The 23,121-nt window shown below is 41.3% G+C and overlaps 1 protein-coding gene across 2 annotated transcripts in view; it reads right to left on the reverse strand.

Moving 5' to 3' along the window:
- Positions 1 to 23,121, reverse strand: part of PNPLA8 (patatin like phospholipase domain containing 8) — a 52,326-nt gene that overhangs the window by 19,947 nt on the left and 9,258 nt on the right. For both annotated transcript variants that reach the window (XM_066591762.1, XM_066591763.1), the window contains exons 3-8: positions 18,185 to 18,334; positions 17,318 to 17,469; positions 16,962 to 17,056; positions 7,451 to 7,622; positions 3,228 to 3,285; positions 116 to 310 (exon numbers count right to left, since the gene is read on the reverse strand). In XM_066591762.1, the coding sequence (XP_066447859.1) occupies positions 116 to 310; positions 3,228 to 3,285; positions 7,451 to 7,622; positions 16,962 to 17,056; positions 17,318 to 17,469; positions 18,185 to 18,334 (822 nt within the window). The remainder of the gene's footprint in view (positions 1 to 115; positions 311 to 3,227; positions 3,286 to 7,450; positions 7,623 to 16,961; positions 17,057 to 17,317; positions 17,470 to 18,184; positions 18,335 to 23,121) is intronic.

The following is a 23,121-nucleotide window of genomic DNA, read 5'->3' on the forward strand; positions in this document are numbered from 1 at the left end:
CTACATCCCGAATCCCCAAGTCTGGATTATGTTAGGAGGGGAACAACAACTGGTATTACAGAGACACAAAATATAGTCAAACCAGATTAATTGAGGTGGTGGATGTGTCACCTACCTGGTGCAAGTCATTGCCAATGACGTACTCCTGGAAGTACCCTGGTGCCGCCGAGGAAGCTCGGATTGCTTGCCACAGATTATATTGGCATCCTCCCATGTAAGGCGATTTAACACCTGGGAAGTGGTTGTAGTTCCTGAAGACAAACGCCTTTAATGGTAATCCTCTGTTAACTATGGTACTGACGGCGGAGACCTACAACAATAAGACAAGCATGGCATGAGGATATTGGCAATCTACCCAAGCTTAATAAAACAGTCCCTCTTTTCAGGCTTAAATTATAAAAATGGCAAAAAAATTTCCAAATACAGAATTTCCCTGAAGCCTGAAAGTCGAAATTAACTAAATTTAGACAGCAACATCCAGGGACTTTTCATAAACTGTCTAAAGAATGACAAGCGCATTCTTAGGAAGATTTACATGGTTTATGCATCATTAACATTGCAGCTACATGCTAAATAAGAGGGAGAAATAGAAAATGTAAAAATGTCACAATTGTCATGAACAGTACTGGATATAGTTGGGGAAAATATTTGCACCCTATAATGGAGTAATATGTTGAACCAAAAAGCAGACATATTCTGTACAAGCTTATCCTATTGTCATATGGTGTTGGAGAAATGTGGGCCAAGTATTCTTTATAACATTGCTTCAGTTTATTGTTTGAGGGCATCTCAGTCCAGATATCAATCTTACTAAGGACAGCACAAAGCTTCATTATAGCCTATGAGAATATATATGTATGGACACCCCCCCCCCCCCCAAGGACCTGTGTGAAAAAAAAATCAAGGGAAGTCCTATTCCTGTCCGTGTCATGGACTAGAAATCGGACATGCTAATACATGTCAATGTGCCGTTTCCGTGTAGATCAGACAGAACACCAACTGCACTTAAGTTTGTTGGGTGCAAATCACAGGTACAGTTTGTATACACCTAGCCTAAGTGTGCTTACAAAAGCCTGTAGATTATCTGTAGTTTCAGATCTAGCTGTACATTGAAGGGATATGCCAATCTCAAACTGTTATGGCATATCCACAGGATAGGTCCTAAATGTCTGATGCGTGCAGGTCCCAGAGGTGGGAGCCGCACCTATCTTGAGCTAAGGCTCCCATAGCACCCATTTCCGAAACAGCGTAGCTAGCTGTGCTATGCCATTTGCGTAACTCCCACTAACTTTTGTGGAAGTTAAAGAAACAGAGTAGCACAAAGTTGGTCTGTTTTTATCATCTCAATCACCTCTTATTCAGTGATCTTCCAACTCAACCTTGCTTGTCCGAGATGGAGAAACCTCTTTAAATGGACTGAAATTTGTTGGAATGCCAACTCCTGAGGAGCATGACAAGTGTCTTCAAGGTTCTTAATCGTTAACAATGTAAAATTAAACATTCTTCAACAAGAATTGCTTAGAGGACGGCCAAATAACCCATCCAGACTGATGAACAACAACAACAACATCTCTGAAATCATGGCAGACATCCTTTCTTCATGGCAAGATGTGGACACATGCACGAGTGCTCCAGAACACCAAACCGCCAACAGCAAGGTCTCATGTAGCAGCTGCCATAATTGTGGACAAGAGACCCAAGTTGGTGCAGTTTGTAACTGCATTCAAGTGGTGACGGATTGTGTATGGCTACAGGTACCACCTTATTTCCTCAAGTTATTTCCATAAATTAGTTGTAAATTTTGTTGTCGTGCTCAATAAATATATGTTGGCTTGTAAATCTCTTGACAGCACATCAATATTGTTCAAGGTCATTACACGGACATGTTAATATAGATCCATCACCTAAACAGCAGGCTACCCAAACTGCTGAGCTTCTGCAATATCGCAGCCATTCAGAACATCCTACAAAAGCATCAAAGAGTGGAATTCGCATGATGATCCAGCACTTCCTTTTGGGAAGCCGCAGCACACAGTAGAAGACTCATCAAGAACTTTTCCAGTGATACATACGCACAGAATGGCTGACATTCAGAATCACAGTACGTCTTCTCCCTCCGTCAATTGAATTACTATTTGTAATGCAACATTTTATGAAGTGGCCTTTGTGTTTTACTGCAGCCTAACAGCATTACATCAGCACTTGATAAAGCAGAACATAGCAGTGAATAAACTCCCCATCCCACAGTTGTATTATACTAAATGAATAATTGATCCACTTAAGGGTAAGTGATGCTTTTCAAAGCTAGAAAACAACTGTCTCACACAAAAGGCCACTTTGTTGGGAAATATAAAGCAGCACAAAATTCATTTTTCCAACATTCTGACGATTGTCTAGAAAGAATAATTCTAGATTTACGCATCTCTCTAGGGCGGTGTTTACACAGGCGATCGCGATTGTGCCTGAGATTCTGAGGCACAACTCACAGCAGTTGGACACGCCAAGACACCACACATTGCAAATCCTATGCCTTTGCGGGTATTGCACAGAAATACTACCTGCTTCAGTTTTTCTGGCTTGCATTCCCAGTGGGAGGGGGAAGACGTCTGTGAAAATTAGCCCATTAAAAACAAGAGTTCTGTGCGTCGTGCAGATGCACAGAACTTGTGCAATTTTCTCAGATGTGCAAATAAGTCCCGCGAGACCGCTGCTATACATAAGGAAAGCGTACTGGAAGTGGCCTCCTCCTGCATGGAGCAGTCGCTGGACCCGTGTTCATTCTGGGACTCTGAACGTGGATCGCTACCTGAATCTCCTACAGACGACGGTGGATGCCTTCCTGGATGATCTGCCCCTATCGTAGCGGAAGGAGGCCACTACGGTTAATAAAAGTAGGGATTTTGAAAAGTTCATGTTCTGTAAATAAAAACTGTTTTAATCAGGTTACAGTCAAAGCAAGTAATTTATAAAAGGACCATTACACTATGTACAACAGCACATTAAAAAGAAGTAGTCTACAGAAACCTTGCTGAAAGGCTCTTCCTATGTTATGCTGGAATATTAAAAAAAAAACCCAAAATATGGAATGTAAATGCCATTTGGTAGGCACAATAAAATGAATTCAATTGATCAAAAAATGGAAAATTTGACTTTCAGTCACAAATTCTTCTAGCTTCTTCCCAAAACAAGCTATGGCTAGATCATCCTCAGTACATGAACATACTTACTTTGGGGCATAAGGGATTCCTTGCGGTCTCAATCAGGAGATCAGAACCCATTCTTTCCCTTTTAGAAAGACAACATAATATGAAATTGAGCAATAAAGATGATTGGTCTTAATACTGCTAACAGAACAATAAGGACTATGAATATATCACTAAAAGAGAATGCATCATCAAAAAATGGACAGGTCTTAATTTAGGCTTTTATTTGACTTTTTTTTAACTATAGGTTTAGAAGTTTTTGTTGTGTGACTATCCATATAAAAATATTGGAAAATATTTTAGTCCTCTAACTGGCCACTACAGCAGTCATTTATAATAAGCTGATATTTCCAGGTCTCCCCTCTGATGTAATGTTTACAGGCTGCTGCAGCTAATGACAAAGCTCAGTGATTGGCTGCAGCAGCCTGTAAACGTTACATCAGAGGGAAGACCTGGAAAGCTGTGGTTGGAAACAGTGGGGAGCTGGAAGAGGACAGTATTAGCTGGTTTGCTATCTTTAGACATGGCGAGCCTCTTAAGATAATATCGGAATAAGTCTGACAACCCCTTTAATAGACATTTTTCTTCCTTTTTAATATTCATTGTGACTGAATACCACCTGCTATATTGGAGAAAGTCCTCTGCCTTACAGGGTAGGTAAAAGGGGCTCCCCAAACTTAACTAAAGATTTTCAACTTCCTGCCCAATTTTATCATTAATACAGTACGGGGTAAAAGATCCCAGCAAGTGTGGAAAAAATGCTGCAAAGTAAGAATTTTTCTCAAAAAAAAGAAGGCATTCGATTGGCTCAAAATTTATTCTGCAGTAGGACAACGACCCCAAATATACAGCCAGTGCCATTTACAACTATCTTAAGTGTAAAGAGAAACAAGGAGTCCTAGGAGTGAGGACATGGCCCCCCACACTGCCCTGGTCTCATCATCATGTCATTCCAGACTAACTCCATAAAGAAACAGGAGGATTTGAGCAAGCCTATATCAACCAAAGATCTGTGGTTAGTTCTCCAAGATGTTTAGATTAACCTCCCTGCAGAGTTCCTTCAAAAACTGTGTGCAAGTGTACCCAGAAGAATTGATGCTGTTTTGAAGGCAAAGGGTGATCACACCAAATATTGATTTGATTTACATTTCACTTTTGTTCAATCTTTTTTTTGTGAATTAACAAGATGCAAACTATTAACGCTTCTATTTTTGAAAGCATCCTTACTTTGCATCATTTTTTCCACACCGGCCTCACACTTTTGCACAGTACTGTACGTTTTATGAAAAGGCACCTGCTTCTCCTGCACATGTATGCTGTATCTTAATGTCTCTAAAGAGTAACTGCACTTTTACAAAAACCTTTGACATGTCAGAGTGACATGTCAAAAGTTTTGATCAGTGGAGGTCCCCGCTGCTGAGACCATCACTGGTCACTTGAACGAGGGGGCTACAGCACTCACGAGAACATTGTGTCCCTTCAGCTGTCTTCATCTCTTGCAGGCTCCTCTTGACAGCTGTAGATGGACACATAGATGTCTATTATGCATCTGTCTTCAGTTGCCAAGAGAAGCCGAAGGAGCATAGTGCTCAGGTGAGCGGGGCAGCCCCCCTTGTTTCAGCAGCAGGGACCTCCACTGATCAAAAATTTTGACATGTCACTCTGACAGGTCGAAATTTTGTAAAAACGTATAGTTACTCTAAATATACAATAAGACAATATTAAACATAAATGCATCTTTGCTGCAACGTGACTTGCACTTGCTTTCTGCTCACATCCCATTTCCCTTTTGCAGAGTTTTCTCATGAATCATGCATGATAAACCACTGTCTATATTCCTCCCTGGTGATAGGTTAAAGAATGTAATTCCTCATTATTATATGCCCTACATTGCTGACCTGTATAAGAAAGTAGGCCTTAATGTAGCATGCTTGGACAAGACAGAAAATAGATTAGTATTCGATACTCTCCACACTGTGTTTATGGCTGCTTTTAAATGTCTGTGCTGGCCAAAGCTCCCTACATACACCTTTAATGGAGACTGTGACGGATGCTTCACGGTGCCATCAGTCGCCCATAGCATATAATGGCATCATGAAAAAAAATGATATCTGTTAAAAGGATGCCATTATAGCCTAGAGGTGACAGATGCTGCTATTAGACCTCCATTTAAAATACTTGTTATCCACAGACTATAATGGTATCTGTTTGGTACATAGGTTATGAATAGCTATTAAAAAGCTGATGAAGTACTCATTAAACTGATACTTGTGAAGCATGCTATATAGTGGCATCCCTTTAACAGATACCTTTTAAATGCCTGCTGCACCCAGAAGAAACATGGTACCACTGACACATACCGTCTGAGCAGAGGCCAAAAGAGCCTCTATCTCTTGAAAAAAGGTCAACCAAACCACAAAAAGCAGTGTAAAAGAAGCCTCAGGGAATGGATAATAAAAGAAGTAAAGGCCCATTTACACGCAACGATTATCGCTCAAAATTCGTTCAAACGAGCGAAAGTGAACGATAATCATTATGTGTAAATGCGAAGCCACTGTGCACTATTTGTAGACTTGACATTTATCGCCAAGTTTCTGCCTGCAGAAAAATAGTCGTTGGTTCGTTTGTTTTTTGTTAGGTTTAAAATGGCATTTGTTCAGTTGTTCAGTCTTTCAAAGACTTGAGGGGAGGGGCGATTATTTGCCCAGCTAAAACACAATGACTCGTGCCACAGTGGGCAATGGCTTTTCTTCGCACCAATTAAAAACCCCCTGCTATAGATTCTTGGTATCCACACACCCCCACCTTAGCAAAGATATACAGCGTTTACTTAGTTAATGAGGGAAATGGCAGGGATTTCAAACGATTATCTTAACGTGTAAATGCTCAACAATTAAAAGCGAAAAAGTCGTTAGTTTGTTCAAATGACAATCGTTGCGTGTAAATGGGCCATTACAAGCAAATAATTTAATGACTACTTGGCAGGACTAACGAAACTGAATTCATGTAGCAGAAATGTAAAGCTCTTTAGTCTTTACATGTAGCGACTTTGTTAACCCCTATGTGGTTAAGTCCTTTGATGTCTACATTAAAATTTCAAATTTTCAAAACAAATACATTCTAAGGGTTAATTTATTTGATGGCTAATTTTTTTTTAAACTTCCGTGACATAGATTGTGCTTTCCTGGGACAGGTTCAGTAGCTTTTAATTTTACTTAATGTATACAGAAGAATGTGCAAAAATAGTATTAACCCCCCCCCCCAAAAAAAAAAAAAAAAAAAAAACCACATATTTCTATTTTAGTGTAATTTGATTTTAAAAAATTATATAAAAAGAAAATACTAACACTTCTTACACTCCTGTACATAATACCAAATAGGTGTACTCTTGATTAACCCAACATCAATGGAAGGCCTGGGAACAAAAGTCCCCATATTTATCGTTTGGCATCTCCTGCCATTAGCTGATAGTTCAGCTCACTTTGACTGCCATGTTCATCATTTTTCATTGGCAAGAGCTGAGGATTACAACTCCGTCACTTCATTAGGGTAGAACTGACAAAGTGCCAGCCTAATCTTTTTTACTGGCAGAGCTCTATGGAGTGAGATTTGCCACTAAAGTGGAGGATATACATTATATATTTATATGTCCTGCAGCATCAGGGCACAGTGCAACGCTAGTTAATGAGTTTTACGAAAAGCCATTTACGCATGGCAAGAAAAAAACAAAACAAAAAAAAACAAAACACTAATTGCAGAGATTGGGGCATGCTGCATATTTCCCCATATCTGCAGTGTGCCCCTTTAGGTGGTAGATTTGCAGCTGATTTTTGGTATACAAAAGGGTGAAATCTGAGCCAGACCTGCCACCAAACTCTGAGGCAAAAGGTGGCCAATGTCACATGTGCATATTATGGGTACATTTATGTGTTCAGGATATAGATGCATGTTCCAGCCCAACTGAACCAAATTTGGAGCATCATAAATAACTATTATGCTCAAAGTTCGGGCAAGTAAACTCCGAGGCTAGGCCAGGACACAGGTCCATATTGCAGACATATGTGAAACTGGCTTGTTGATGTGGATGAAGAGAAGCATTAGCTTTAAAGTATTTCCTCCATATATGAGCATGGACTAAAAGGGGCTATAAACTTTGGCGCATCAATATTATGGCATTGGCAACTCCCCAGTGAAGACAATCTTATTACATAATAGATGTGCGATTTGGTGAAATGCGCCATACATACCTTAGAAGTTTTTCCCACATTTCACTATTATAGTAGGCATGGCTCCAGCCCATTTTAACTGTTCCAACAATAACGTTCTGCTTGAAGACGTCGCTTCCTAGTTTACGATAGAGGTCTTCACATTCATCAAGTGGGATGTGGAATAATCCTAGCATATACGCCAATATAGCCCCTAGTGTAAAAAAAAATAAAAAAATGTATATATCACATGCCTGGAAATCCAAAAAATGCACGACAGTGAACTTAAAACAAAGTCATATAATATTTAATCATCCCTATGGCATAGAGCTTTAGATTCCAGATGTCACCAAAAAACCTCAAAACACCAGTGCCATGAGCAAGAACAACTAGTTAAATTTGAATTTAGCAGCCTTACATTGGAGTATCTCCGAAAAGATCATTATAACATCACTGCATCATACTATACAACCTGTTTCTATATATGAAAAGATGCTGGTCATTCTTGGAGTTTGGGCCTACAGCAGTGATGAAACACCAGGAGAGCTCCCACTTGTTATGCTAGCATGTTTTTTTTTCCTGAGGTAATGTTTTTACCTCTGCTGTGCTTGCTGCCTTGCTGGTACCTGGGGTGTTGGGTGTGCTGCACCCCAGGTCCTATTGTAGTGGAACAGAAATAGTGCAGGCTGGTTTGTTGTGAGGCATGTCTGTTTAATAGAATGGTGATGACAAGGAGGAAAGAAGCTGGCAATGCACTTGTGCTTCTTGATGGCACTTAGGCGCAGGTATCTGCGAATGCTTCTGTGAATACTTGACACTACAAGACTCTCTCTGCAACATTGGAGGCAATAGTAAAGATTGAGTGGGCTGATCATGTGAAAAGAACTGAAATCTTTGAGAATTCGGACTGTTTTATTGAGGAATGTTGCGATTCTGCAGACAGGTTGGCAGAATTTGCTGCTTTAACCACGGTTCGAAATGCTTAGGAAACATTTACAGTTGTATCTGCCTCGTCAAAAGGGACTTTAATACGTTATCTCACTTTGTAATTGAGAAGGGTAAGCATGGCCCTACTTTATATGCTTCACCTGCCTCTGTGAATACTATTATGCAGGCTAGTGGTGTGGATATGCAAAACAATACACAAAATGTAACTACGTAAGTTTTCTCTAGCTGTGACTAAAAACAATACTGTTTAGCTTCCCTCTCTGCTCAGGTTGGTAGACTGAAATGGGATATTGGATTTATAAGATACGATTGGCAGAAAGTTACTGAAAAATTGTCTAAAACAGACACATGTATTAGTGAAATGGAAGAAAAGAAAAAAAAAATTGTTCCTATGCAGGATACAATTAGTAAGTCCAAGCAGTCTATCTATACTTTTTTGATGGATTGCTGAAACCAACTATTGGGGAAAATACTTTGCCAGCTTTCTTTGCTGTGGAAAGGGCTCAAGAGTTCTTGCTAAACTACCTCTACCTGGTGCCAAGAAGTGTTTTGATAAAATTCCTGCATTATAAAGATCGGGACAGTATTTTAAAGAGAGCAAGCGAAATTAAAGACAATTATGGACAGTCATTATGTAGCTGTTTTTCCAGATTATTCAGTGGAAATGCAAAAACATCCAGATACAGTTTGAAGTTTTTAAGAGAAAGTTATACGGTTTACAGCTGCCTTATGCCATTTTTTATCCAACATGGCAAAGATTGTGTGGCAGGGGAGGACTCTCTTTGATAATTTTAAAGATGCTGGCTCCTGGATTCATAAACATGAATAATATTTATAGAATAGTAATAAGTAATCTTTTTTATTAGTAGATTATTTGACTGCTTGAAATGAGATTTGTTAGATAGGCGGGAGGTTCTTTGGTGCTGTTCTGTAGTACAGTGGGTTGGAAACGTTTGCATTTTATTATGATGTGGCCTTGTGCAAATGTAAAAAAAATTCCCCCATCATTCTGCACCCAATATCCCATAATGATGAAGTAAAAACACTAATGAAAAACTAACATTTTACATTGACATACTAAGTATTGAGACCCTTCGGTAGAACACTTCAAATTTAGCTCTGGGGGGGCTCCGATTTCTCTTGATTATTTTTGAGAGGCATCTACACCTTGACTGTAGTCCACATGTGGTGAATTTTGTTGACTGGAGATCATTTTAAAAAAGACACAACCCTGTCCAAAAAAAAAGCAAGACGACATACAGTGCATACAAGACCCAAAATCAAACTATGAGGAGGACAAAAACTGTAGAGCTCAGAGACAGGATTGTGTGGAATCACAGATCTGAAGATGGCTACTAAAATTTTTTGCTGCACTGAAAGCTCCCAAGACCACAGTGGGCTCCATAGTTCTTTAGTGGAAAAGGTTTTAAACAACCAGGACTCTTCCGAGGGCTGACCTACCCACCATAGTGATTAGGGGAGAAGGGCCTTGGTAAGAAGTGACCAAGAACCTAATGGTCACTTTGGCTGAGCTCCAAAAATCCTGTGTGCAGATGGGAGAAACTTGCAGGACAACCATCACTCCAGTATTACACAAATCTGTGCTTTATGGCAGAGTAGCCAAAAAGAAGCCTCTCCTCAGTAAGCGATAAGAAAGCCTATCTCCTGTAGTTTGCCAATTCTAAGTGTTATGTCTGGAGGAAACCAGGCACTGGCCGCCACTTTCCCAATACCATCCTTACATTGAAGCATGGTGGTGGCAGCATCATGCTGTGGGGTTGTTTTTCAGTGCTAGGGACAGGTAGACTGGTCAGGGTTGATGAAAAGCTGAATAGAGAAAAGTACAGAGATGTTCTTAATGGAAACCTGATGCAGAGCACAAGAAACCTCAGGCTGGGCAGAAGGTTCACCTTCCAAAGACATTGACCCCAAGTAGTTTAGGGACAACTCTGTGAATGTCCTTGAGTGGCTCAGCCAGAGCCCCGACTTGAACATCTCTGGAGAGACCTGAAAATGGCTGTCGACAGACTGTCTCCATCCAATCTGATAGCTTAAGAGGATCTTCAGAGAAGAATGGCAGAGAATCCCCAAATCCAAGAGTGCAAACTTTGTGGAATCATACACAAGATGACTGCAGGCTGTAATAACTGCCAAAGGTGCTTCAACTAAGTACAGGGTGTGAATACTTATGTCAATGCAAAATATTAGGTTTTCCTTTTTAAAAACTTTACAAATGTTTCTAACATTATGTTTTCACTGTCATTAGAGTAAAAGCATGTCAGGCTGAAAAAAAAAACATATGTCTATCCAGAGCAGCCCATTACCCCTCCAATGCTGATCCAGAGGAAGGCAAAAAAAAAAAAAAAAACAATTTTTCTCATTTAAAAAGGGGGGGGGGGGGGGGGGAGGGGCTGGGGAGAATCCTTCTCGACTCAGACTGGCAGATGGTATAATCCCTGGATCAACAACCCTTTTGAAGTAGTGACTATAACATGCAATATTGTAATGCTCAAGAAAGATGTCCAGGCACCTCAACCTCTTATCAGATTCGCCATCACCACATGCTAAGGCAGAGAATTGCATAGTCTCACTGCTCTTACAGTAAAGAATCCCCTTCTATATCAGAGTAGAAACCTTCTTTCCTCTAGACATATAGGATGCGCCCTTGATACAGTCAAGTTCACAATTAACTAAAATACCCAAGAGTCCTTTTCCATGTCAGTTTTACCCAGGGTTTTTCCATTTCGTGTGTAATGGTGACGTATTTCCCTGCCTGTATGCATAACCTTACATTTATCAGTGTTAAATCTCCCTTGCTACTTTGTTGCCCAAGTCCCAGTTTATAATCTGCCAACATGGATATCTTACTATGTAATCCTTCTACCAGTCCATTAATATATTAAAAAGAATAGGGCCCAAAACCGAACTCTGTGGTACCTCACTAGTAACCGTAACTCAGAGTATGTACCATTAATAACCCCCTCTGCTTTCTATCATAGAGCCAGTTACTAACCCGCATTCTCACCAAGACCAAGCATTTCCATTTTATATAACCACCTTTAATGTGCACAGTGTCAAACACTTTGGAAAAGTTCAGATACATGAGAACCAATGAGTCTTTCTAGTCCAGTCTAGAACCTACCTCCTCACAGAAGCTTATCAGATTGCTAGAATTGACAGGAGCGACCCCTCATAAACCCATAATGATATGGAGTTAAAAAGCTATTTTACTTGAGGTACTCCAGGATAGCATCTCTTAGAAACCCTCTAAACATTTTTCTCATAATAGAAGTAAGAGTTACTGGCCTGCAGTTTCCAGGTTCACTTTTTGACCCCTTTTTGAATATTGGCACCACGTGGGTGATGCACCAATCCAGGGGAACAGAACCCATCACTAAAGAGTCCTTAAATATAAGAAACAAATAGTTTGTCCATCACATTACTTAATTCTCTTAGAACCCAGGAGGTTATGCCACCGGGAACTGGCAATGTGTCTAGGTTAATCTTTTTAAAGATTAAAGGTCTGCACTTCTTCCTGGGTTAGACTGGTGACATTTAGTGGAGAGTTTACTTTATCACTCTGCATCTCTTCTGACATTTCATTTTCCTCAGTTAATACACTGGAGAAAGAAAACTAATCAACTTGTACAATTTTTCCTACATTATTTATTAAAGGGCCAACACTTTCAATATTAATCTTCAATCATATTAATAGTAATAAAGAACAGTTTAGAGTTCGTTTTACTCATTTGGCAAGGAGTCTCTGCCTCCACTTTGCTTTTTATACAAGTTTATTTTTTTCCTTATAGATTGTGTTGATCTTGTTTATTGGCTACAGAGAGCCAAATGTGGAAAAACTTGATATTTTTTTATTTTGCACGAAGGCATATTCTTTTTATTCCGTGTACTCATATTTTGCGAATCAGTACACATACCTCATGCAAATATATATATAATTTTTTTTTTTTTTTACAGAGTCATCTTTCATAGCTTCCATGGGTAGATTCATGTGTCTTAATGAAGCAATAGCAACATTTCCTAATGAAAAGATGCCTGGGGTGGATGGTTTTTCAAATGAATTTCTTTAAGCGCTACCAGGATATGCTTCTATCACATTTATTGACGGTGTTTAACTGATGGCGAGTCATTACATGAAGGCACACTTCCACCATCTACAAGAGATGCTATGATTGTCTTAATTACTAAACAGCAAAGGATTTGTCTCTTCCTAATTCCTATCGTCCAATGTCTCTGTTGACCATTAATGTTAAAAACTTGGCAAAGGTTAGAAACAGTTACTTACAAACTGCTATCAACTTAAGAAGGTTATTCCGGAACTTTTAGGAAGAGCGGGTTTGTGGAAGCGGGGCTATTTTTTCACTTGAAGCTGCCAAAGCTTTTGACAGCATCAAGTGGAATTATTTGTGGGCTGTTCTTCATAAGATGGGTTTCAGTGAGAAATCTGTGCAATCTCTTAAACTCCTCTATTCAATGCCAGGGGCAAGAGTGAGGGCAAATGGTCGTATTTCGGGACAAACTGTTGTAGAGTGCCCCTCTCTTTGCCTTTGCAATCGAGCCCCTGGCTGGTTTGATAAGGCAATCACCTGATATAGTTGGACTGCAGTATGGAGAAATTAAGGAACATATCTCACTATACGCAGATGATCTGTTGTATATGGGGGGATATGAGTACATCTATGTCCATTTTTTATATATTTGGTAAGATGGTAGGGTCTCACTACTAATTGGGGAAAATCTGGAATTCTTCCAATACATCCTTTGCCAGAAGACTATTCATTGTAACATACACTACAAATAGTGAAGGAATTCAAATATTTGGCAGTTGTGGTATCTAAGCCTCAAGATTATATTTCTGCCAATATGCTGCTATTAGCAAGAAAGTTTGAGGATAAAGTCAAGGTCTGGAATCATCTCTCATTGTCGATAATTGGATGGGGAAATCTTCTCAAAATGGTTTCGATGCCACAACTCCTCTATGTACTTCAAAACTCTCCGGTTTGGATTCCAACACAATATTTTTTTAGACTCCATATTTAGGAGTTTATTATGGAATAAGAAATCTGCTAGAATTAAATAGAAGACATTTCAAAGGGATAAATGGTCTGGAGGGTTGGCAATTCCAAGGAGGAAAAAAGGGAATATTTCTGACAATTAAATTATGAAATAAATTTAAGCTCATATTGCAATTAGGTGGACTTACTATATATACACCCCCCCATCGCCTCCAAAGTAAACCTAAATTGTTAGAGTTGTAAGGTTGGAGGTATTTTCACCATGGGAGAAGAGAGGGGTAATCTTTTTAGGACGGGTACATTCTGGGGGTCTTTTTTTTATAGTTTTGAGCAATTTAGAAATCTCTATGATGTACCCCACAGTTATTTTTTCCATTTCCTTTAGTTACAACATAGATTAGGATTTGTTTAAACATAGTTCTGATTAACTGCATTGTTTGGTGGGGTAACGCTATGTTTTATGTATACTATACTTATGCATGTATAAATGTGTAGTATTTAGGGGGTAACTGTATTCAAAAATTTAAATCTAATAAAAAAAAAAAAAAAGTGATTTGGTTTAAAAAGAAAAGCTGCTGTCCTTGCACGCACACATGGAGGCTCAGTTACCTAGGTGCTGTCTGAAAATGATGGCTTAATATGGTTTCAGATTTTCCCATATAAAACCTCTGTTAACAGGGAGAAACTGCGTTAACATTTTGTAATATTCTCTCTGATTAACTCCAAAGAGCATGTCAGAAGCATTGGTCATGGCTGCTGGGACAAACACGACAAGCAAAAAGGCTGAAAAGGTTCAGACTAGAAGAGTACTGTTATACTGCCATCTAGTGTGCACATGACAGAACATCACTACACCAGCCAAAAGATTCTGCAGTAATAAAACATTAGCAGCCATTTATAGAAACGACTACAAATTCAGTGTTTTCATACAAAGTCAGATATCGTTATATATCCTATACCAATTTCTAAACGAAAACACTTAACGCTGCAAGTGTATAGAATAGGCGCCTGAATAGACTTGTTCTGTAATGTAAGCAGTGTGTATGAAGGTTAGCGTATAGGGGTGGCCAGTTATACACTACATTTCCGGGCTTTATCTTTAGAGATGACTTACTACAGTACTAATCCTGGTACCCGGGCGCTGGATAAAATGCAGTTCTAGTTTTAGAGCATTCACGGGTTTGCAGTCCGCAGTTCCCTTATACACAGCTATTATTAAATGTGTGTAGCAGAGAAGGGCATCCTGGACACTAGGGAGCGGGCATCAGTAGGGAAGTCCAAGTCTACACTCCATCATTACACTACGGGCCTGTATGCTTCTATACACAGAACACAGCTGTTTAATGTGCTGGAGGCAAGCTCTGCTCCCCGCTGCTGCACTCCTACGTATCTAGAATTACTCCCGCTTACACAAATCATTCATTTTGTAACAGATAAGGTAACTGGTCACTAGGCAGTTCCCAAAAGTCTAACAGTTCTTCCTTTAACCCCTTAAGGACCAGGCTGTTTTGGTCCGAAAGGACCAGACAATTTCACCCATGTGTTGGTTTTACTGCACTATTCTTTTTTCCCTTCAGCTACCAACCAAATTTATTTTTGCTGCGTGTTCCATTTTACCGATTCTATACGCACATTGTTCTCTATTCTCGTTTATATACCTGCCGACCATACGCAATGACATTAGCGATGGCGCGGGAAACAAACTCCACAACCAAAAAAAACCAAAACCAGGTGTACTGCACAAGACCGCCTGTGTACGCATGCGGTCATGTGCAGTACAGTTTTGCTGCTATACACAGCTGTACGCAGGGTCATGGCTAGGTTCACAGCTGTAAGACACTGAGTGTCAAATGCCGCGGAGCTCCCTAACGGCCGTGTGAGCTCCGCCTTACAATCATACATGGACTACTTGATTAGCAATTTACTCAGCCATATGCAGAAAAATTAAAAACATGTTACAAAACGCTTTTATTAAAAATTCCGATGTGTGATAGCGGTAAATTTTATCAACTACAACACTGTGCCTGTAGTATGTATGGGAAAGGATGTGCTGGAAGAGCAAACAAGGTCTCAGTACACAAACTACATCTTGTTAGGAGACACCGGTTCGAGTGCCATTGTTGTCTTAGGGAAAGAGAAAGGTGAGACCCCAGTGGACAAAAGTGCACAAAAACTGGATCACTGAGCAGTGAACAATCACCACCTGGTCAGGTGAATAAGGGAGATGAAACAATACCTCCACAGCGCCACCTATTGGAAAGCAGCATTACCTAAAGTCAATGTTAGACTCTATACAAGCCTTTCAACAATCACTAGGAATTGAAAGCTTTCATTGTTGGTCATTGCTGCAAGGCTTGTATAAAGAGTCTAACATTGACTTTAGGTATTGCTGCCCTCCAATAGGTGGCACTGTGGAGGTATGGTTTCATCTTATTTGCATATTACCCAGAAGAGCGTAAATGGCCTTTTAAGTCTCCTCACTCACCATCTAGGTGCTGTCCCCAAGGAGAGAAGATAAAGTATGCAAAAATTAGGACAGCGCTCCGGAGTTACGGGTATAGTACCGTGTATAATCACACTTCCAGATGCAAAAATTATCACACACCCGGTGTTCAATGGAGATCCAGCCTGGATGATCTCCACTGACACCCCATATCCGGATTGGCTTCTAAATGTATATCAGTCGTCCCCTCGTATCCTGCTGGGCTAGACAACAGAAGAGCCGCGTGTATCCTCCGTCCCTCAATTGAAAGTCGCTGTGAAGTAAGTGTATGGAAAAAACCGGATCCGCGCTCCCAGGAACATGCACTCCGATATATAGTACAATACCACTATTCCAAGTTTATTTTGTACAAAATAAACTTGGAATAGTGGTATTGTACTATATATCGGAGTGCATGTTCCTGGGAGCACGGATCCGTTTTTTTCCATACACTTACAAGGAGAGAAGATAGCATTTCTGACCCTGGTCAGGTAAAAGATGATGGGAGGGTCAGAATTTGACACTAGCAACATCAATTAAAGAATACTTCCCATCAGCTGTTTAGAGCAGGTCAGTATCTATCTAATCTGCAGCAACCACAAGCAGCTTCCTGTCCACACGGGCCAATATTCCTGCAGAATTATTTCTACACCTACCAGAATGTCCGCCACAAATAACTGCTGCAGATCTGAAGGCCAAAGGAGGGCCGACAAGCTACTAATAAAGTGGCCATTCAGGGTATTACACTATCACTTAAAAGGTTCTACCAATGCAGACATATTAGTCGCACATAGAAGAGGATCAAAACACGTTGATAGAAACCAGTATTTACCAAACTATGTCCCGCCCCCCCCCCCCACAATGTTTTCAGGATTTCCTCAGTATTGCAAAAGGTGATGTAACCATTGTCGGAGCCTCAAACATTGCCACGGGTGTTCTCTCTATGGGATATCCTCAAATCATGACTAGTTGGGGTCCTGAGGACTGGAGTTTAGGAAACACTGATCTAAATAATGGTTTTCTTAACACAGTAGACAGCAATATACATGGTGATAATAGGCATCAGTGCTCAGAAAACGTTTGGCTTTACCTGTGCTGACACCACAGATGTAATCGAAAAGCTGATGTACTGGCTTCCCGGTCAGTTCTTCTAGCTTCCGTAGCGTCTGCAGTGCTACAATTCCTCTGCAGCAAGCACAGGGACAAACATCAAAGCCATGTTGTGATGAAAATGTAAATACCAGTCATATGGTACAAGAAGTGTACATCAATGATTGTGCAGAACAGGATGAATATTCTCTATTGTCGAACATACACTTTATAATGCAATGCTGGGCTGACCGGCTAAGCAAACTTTTCATATTATGAGATGCCAAACAGAAATATATTTTACTGTATTCAATTGTTACTTGTGTAATAAGCAATATCAGTCAGTAATATTTTTACCTGGTTCCTCCACCATCGATGGTGAGTACCCTAATTCCTCTACCCTTAACAGGGTCATTGTAACCAATCAAGGCTAAAGCCTCTCTTACAGACGCTCGAAGGGTTTCATCATGTGCTTGTCGTAATCGCAGTAGGTAAGGAATGGCTTTTTCCTAGAATTAAGAAAAAAAAAAAAAGAAAATATCACTCTCCAATATTAAACCTTAGGACACAGAATCCACTAAGCATCAGGAGCGGGATAGATGACCAGTGCGATTCCGCTAGCGCCGGTGTTCCTTCTCTCCCAGTGACATCTTTAAATACCACCTCAGTTGCTTCTTAACATAGCTCCCTGCTGCATGACTCCATCTGTGTGTAGATGAGGCCTTCTGCATGTAAGCTTGTGGTAGACCAGCAGTGCACGCCATAGTGGAGGATGCATGGTGACCACAAATAGGCTGACAATGGCTTATCAACTTCGTAGACTCAGGAGACAAGTCAACCTCTCCAGGAACCAGTTTTAATTTATTGAGCAGTCTGTCAATAAGAAATGCCATAGAGGACAACAAAACGTTAGGTGCCAGCAGCAAATTTATTGACGGACTGGTTGCCTGAGAAGGGGGAGAGTTGGGTACGTTCACATGTAGCGGAAAGAGGTGCGGATTTTGGCGAGGATCCACAGCTAACTTCACTCCTTCAATAGAAGGGATGAAGTCTACTGTGCGCACTAAAATCCGCATCAATGGTATGGATTTTGACATGGAAATTATGTGGATTTTCCGCAGTGTTAAATTCACCACATTTTCTGCTACGTGTGAACGTATGCTTACTCTAGTTTCAAACTTGTACCATATAGATAAAGCTGCTGATATCTCAGTCACTGTATACCTTAACTGCAACTCCTCTGGTTTCGGGAAACTCTAGCAGGTGACAGCTCAACTCTTCAACACGATTGATGCATAATCTGCGGTCAGAGGCTCTTCGCAGCGATTGAACTAAAGACCTTGTTCTGTTATCGACACTCACGCGTGCAATAATCTACAATGCAGAAAAAGATATTAGTGCATATCAGTAGGTCCACTCCACCTGCATAAACCCATCAAGCAGCTTGGTAATGTGACCTCCAAGCATGGAGGTACGCACCAATTTCCATCCAGAACGCCATTTTTGCCTATGCTTTAATGACTATGAGCTGCTATATACATTACTCAGAAGGTAGGTGTAATAAACATCTTCACTATGCTCTACTGGTGGTGGAGCACCTCAGTACGGACCATAGGATCATATGTCGACCCAAGTACTAACAACATATCATATCCCATCTCATGAAGTTTAACAAAGGGGCATCAACTTCCACATAACTCACTATTAATTTATTAACTGAGGGGTATTTTACAAAAGTCCTGTTGGGTTTTATTGATGATGCAGAGTTTACAGGAAACCTGTCGTTAACTAGAAGCACCATAAACTATGTTATGGTGCTTATAGTCCAAGGAGCTGTATCTCACAATCACCTGGTTATCCGTTCCTGTGGTGGCCACTGGTGAAGTCAGTGCGTAGACAGCAAGTGTGACTTTTTCAGAAAACGTTGTGCACTCCCATAGAGAGTCACAGAAGTAGTGCGTGTGCTTACTTAGAACGAGAGACCAAAAAAGTATAAGACAGCTCCCCGGACCCCACCGTTACTTAGTTTATGGTGCTTATAGCTGACAACAGGTTAATGAAAGCTATGTACTGAAGAGTAAACTTGAGCGTGTTCTGTATGGCTGGATCGATAACGTCCTCTGACAGGTGACCGTCTGTTTCATGTACATGAAGGCTCACTTGTATGGAAATGGAAGGATATGCATCTGTACTTCTGGAGGATGATAGCAGGTTGCCATCTACATTTCCTCTTCGGACACATCTTGCGGTATTCCTCTAGACACTGGTGGTTACAGAGCACTCCCTTCTGCAGAACGTCTTCCCCTGCTAATCCATGTCCTAATGGGCCCCGATCAGAACTACTACGTCCTCCGAATTCTCATTACTTTTCTAGAACGGAAACGTCTGACACTTCATTACCAGGGAAAGCACCTTACTTGGCCGGGCAGACAGACATTGCATGTCATGCAGTACAAGTCTGACTACTAAGCTCCAGGAAGCAGTTACATCAGAAAACGGGCATCAGGGCGGCTGCACCTAACTATGCTGGAAATAAAGGCCGTACGGAAAGGAATCTAGAATATTTGGTTTTACATACAGCTATATAAAATTACCCGAATTTGGCAGCTAAATGCAAAGTTCTCCTGCAAATAATGAGGCAAGCGGGATGGAAAAGACGAGCAAATGTTGTTCATCACTCCTAAACGGTGTACAACGCAAGATCTTCCAGGACTTCAGTATTTAAAGGGAGCTATAAGACTGCAGAAACGTCGGTCCTAAGATTTTGAGGACTGTCATTCGCAAAGTCGTAAACAAATGTCGTTGTAAAGCGGTTGTCCAATTGTAAATTATTTATACTTAGGATAGACCATCAGTAGTAGAACAGTGCGGGTCTGAGCCCTGGATACTCCCTGATCAGCCGTTTTTCGGGCCAATTTGCTCATGCACTGAGCTGATTCAGCAGGAAGTAAACAGCACTGTTCCCGCTGCAATGGCCAGGCTTGGCATTACAAGCACAGCTCCTATTGAAATGAATGGGAACTTTACTTGCAATACCAAGCTTGGCCACTGCAGTGAGAACAGAGCTGTCTGTTTTCTGCAGAAATCAATTCAGTGCACGACCACAATGGCCCAAGTAACAGCTGATCAGTAAGGATCCCGAGCAGCAGAACTGCTCTGATAAACTACTGATAACCTATCCTGAGTATAATTCATCAATAGTTCAGTCATAGACAAACCCTTTAATGTTCAAATCAATGGGAAGGTCATAGGCTCATAAAGGGTGACCAGGATCAAGGGGCAGAGGGCGATTTGATAGTAATAGGTGCAGGTAGTGAGGCTTTTGTTTCAATGGAAAAAAGTGAATATGGAAGGGGCCAAGTGTAAAATTAGAGGTATAAAAGGAAACGGGTAGGTGTAAAACGTAGGAGGAGCTAGAGGGATAAGGGAAAGGGCCAAGTGTTAAAAAGTAGGAGTTATGCTACCATCGGCCCGTTAACACTCCTGTAATTGCTGGGAGGCACTTGCAAGTTCAACTAGGCAATTGTCAGGAGAATGCGAGTGCTGGCAGCAGCAGATGGCATTTATGTAGTAGTAGCCTTAGGTCGGGTACACTTACCGTGTTGTGCCAAGAGACTCGGGCGCAACTCACTTCAGACAGCACTCCGATACCCATCAGTGTGCCATCTGATTTACATGGACATAGCGATCAGACATGCATTAGCATGCCCCATTTCTCACGCGTGTTAAGGACAGGAATAGGACATGTTGAGTTTTTTTCCACGTAGACCATTGATCTGCATGAAATCATGACAGTCTGCATAGCCCCATTGTCTATAGTGGGGCCGTGTGCTGTCCGTGAAATAACATGGCCCCAACACATGGCCACAAATTCACCAGTGTGCCAGAGGCCTTAGAAGGGCCAGGTGATGGGCTTGTTGGTTCAGGCTTTGATTAGTTGCCTACAGCAGAACTCATGTGTGATTGTGTATTTCGTGTAGTACATGAATGAAGTCGGGTTCACATACTATATCTGGCTCATTCACCCATCTGTTGGTATTTACTCCCATTAGTGACTGACCTAAAAGGAGATGTGAAGTGGTGGGAACAAAAGGCTGGAAAAGTAACATTGTTCTCTTGCTCCAAATGGGAAGCTATACCATGAACCTTCATGATGCAAATGTATATGTCATAGCATCCATCAACCATAGGCTTCCACGTTACAAAAAACCCCCAAAAAACCAAAACACTACATGGTATCCTTTTTTCCCCCCGTATACTCATTTATACCACTTGGACAAAGGCCTTTTTTTTTGCCTCCGTCTATGGACACATTTAACATGTATCTTGGGAGCTTTCTAGGCATACACACTAAAGATATGGAAAAAATGGTGTCCGTTTACATTCAGAGGCCAGAAGTCTATATACAGCTAGTCCTGTTCCCAGTGTACCAGTATAGACCGTGCTCTGTGAGCCAAGCAGCCGGGATTGTAGAATGAAATATAGCAAGCTTCCAGAAAGATGCGTGCAGCTGCGGGTGATGTACGAAGCCCAAGGGCTCATTCACATGAGCGGGAGTGTATTTCTGACCGTAGATACGCAACATAGTCATTGAGCAAAAACATTTCCTGTGTATTTCGGGCCTTCAGTGTGTTTTTTGCACACTTACACACGCAGAAGGCCACATTGTTTTCATGCACAAATGCACAGTGAATATGCAGGTTTCCTGTGTATTTTCACTAGCCCATTCACTTTTATGGCCTATTTCAGCACATAATATGCAGTAAAATGGGACACAGAGCGTAATTTTTTAACAAGTTTGGGAAAAATAAAAAAATATTGCATGAAAAATACGCAGCTGTGAATGAACCCATTTAAATCAATGAGTTCTATTTACTGCATATTCTACCCATAAGAATGAGCCCTAAGGCATAGCCTAGATAAGATACAATTGTTTCCACTTCTCAGCTGCGAGGACTGGCTCTGTACAGGTTTCCAGCTACTAAATATAAATAAGTGGGTTTTCATCCCGTTCTAGCAAACCAAGATGTTGAAAATGGCAAATCGAATACCATGCTGGGCTGTGAGCCCGGGTCCCACTACAGGATGCCAGGCCCTCATGGAGTCTGACAGTTTAGTCAGAAACCTGGAGACCAGCAGCCCACTGGAGATCATTCTGTTGGGGTCTGACGGTGCTTAGATCCATTAAGACGGGACGAACGTCAGGCAAACGATGCCCGACACTCATTCCCGCAACACTCACTCCTGTGCTGCTGCACAGGAGCTAGTATCGCTGGCTTGCTCACAGAGCGATCAGCAGGAGGTTTCTCTCCTCGCGCTCCCCTGCCCCTCTCCATTGACTTAATATAGCAGCCGTTCAATACTGAACGGCTACTATTTACATTAAATGATCAGCTCATCGTCGATAGCTTATGTTGCACTTTAGGTCAATGGAGAGGGGTGGGGGAACACGAGGAAAGAACTCCCCTCCAAACTCCCCACTGTGAGCTAGTGATACTAGCTCCTGTGCAGGTGCACGGAAACTAGTATGTGCGGGGACGAGTGTCGGGTATCGTTTGCCCCACATTTGTCCCGTCTAAAAGGGCCTTTTACTTTTAGGCCCCATGTCCACTAGCTAAATGGAATTGCGGATTCCGCAGCGGATTTTGCCTATAGGGAATCATTGGCCATCCGCAGGTCCATTAAATTGATTTTTGCACCCGCAGATGGCATTTTAAAAGAATTGCGTTTTTCACGCACGGGAGAAAAACGCGGCATGCTCCATTCTGCCGCGGATTCCACTCGGATCGGCAACATTGCTATCACATTGATAGCAATGTGTGCGGACATTTGCATGCAAAAAAAATACCATTTAAAGCAAATCCGTGCAGAATCCGCTGCGGAAATCCGCAGCAGATTCAGCGCGGATTGTATTTTTCAAGTGGACATGAGGCCTTACTGTTTCTCATTGCATAAAGGAGCATATACCAGTCTTGATGCCCTTCTATGGCCCTGTATCTCTTATATAACCGCCCACGTCCGGTTATCTACTCCATGCTCTTTAGGCTGTGCTGGAGACACAGTAAACCCTCTTATCACGGCATATATGGATGTGCCATCTGGAAGGAGCAGGGCTACCTGTGCAACCTGATTAGGCGGCAGCTACTGCCTCATGTAGCAAT

Source organism: Eleutherodactylus coqui, chromosome 2 (genome assembly GCF_035609145.1).
Source record: "Eleutherodactylus coqui strain aEleCoq1 chromosome 2, aEleCoq1.hap1, whole genome shotgun sequence".
In the NCBI taxonomy this organism is placed as follows: Eukaryota; Metazoa; Chordata; class Amphibia; order Anura; family Eleutherodactylidae; genus Eleutherodactylus; species Eleutherodactylus coqui.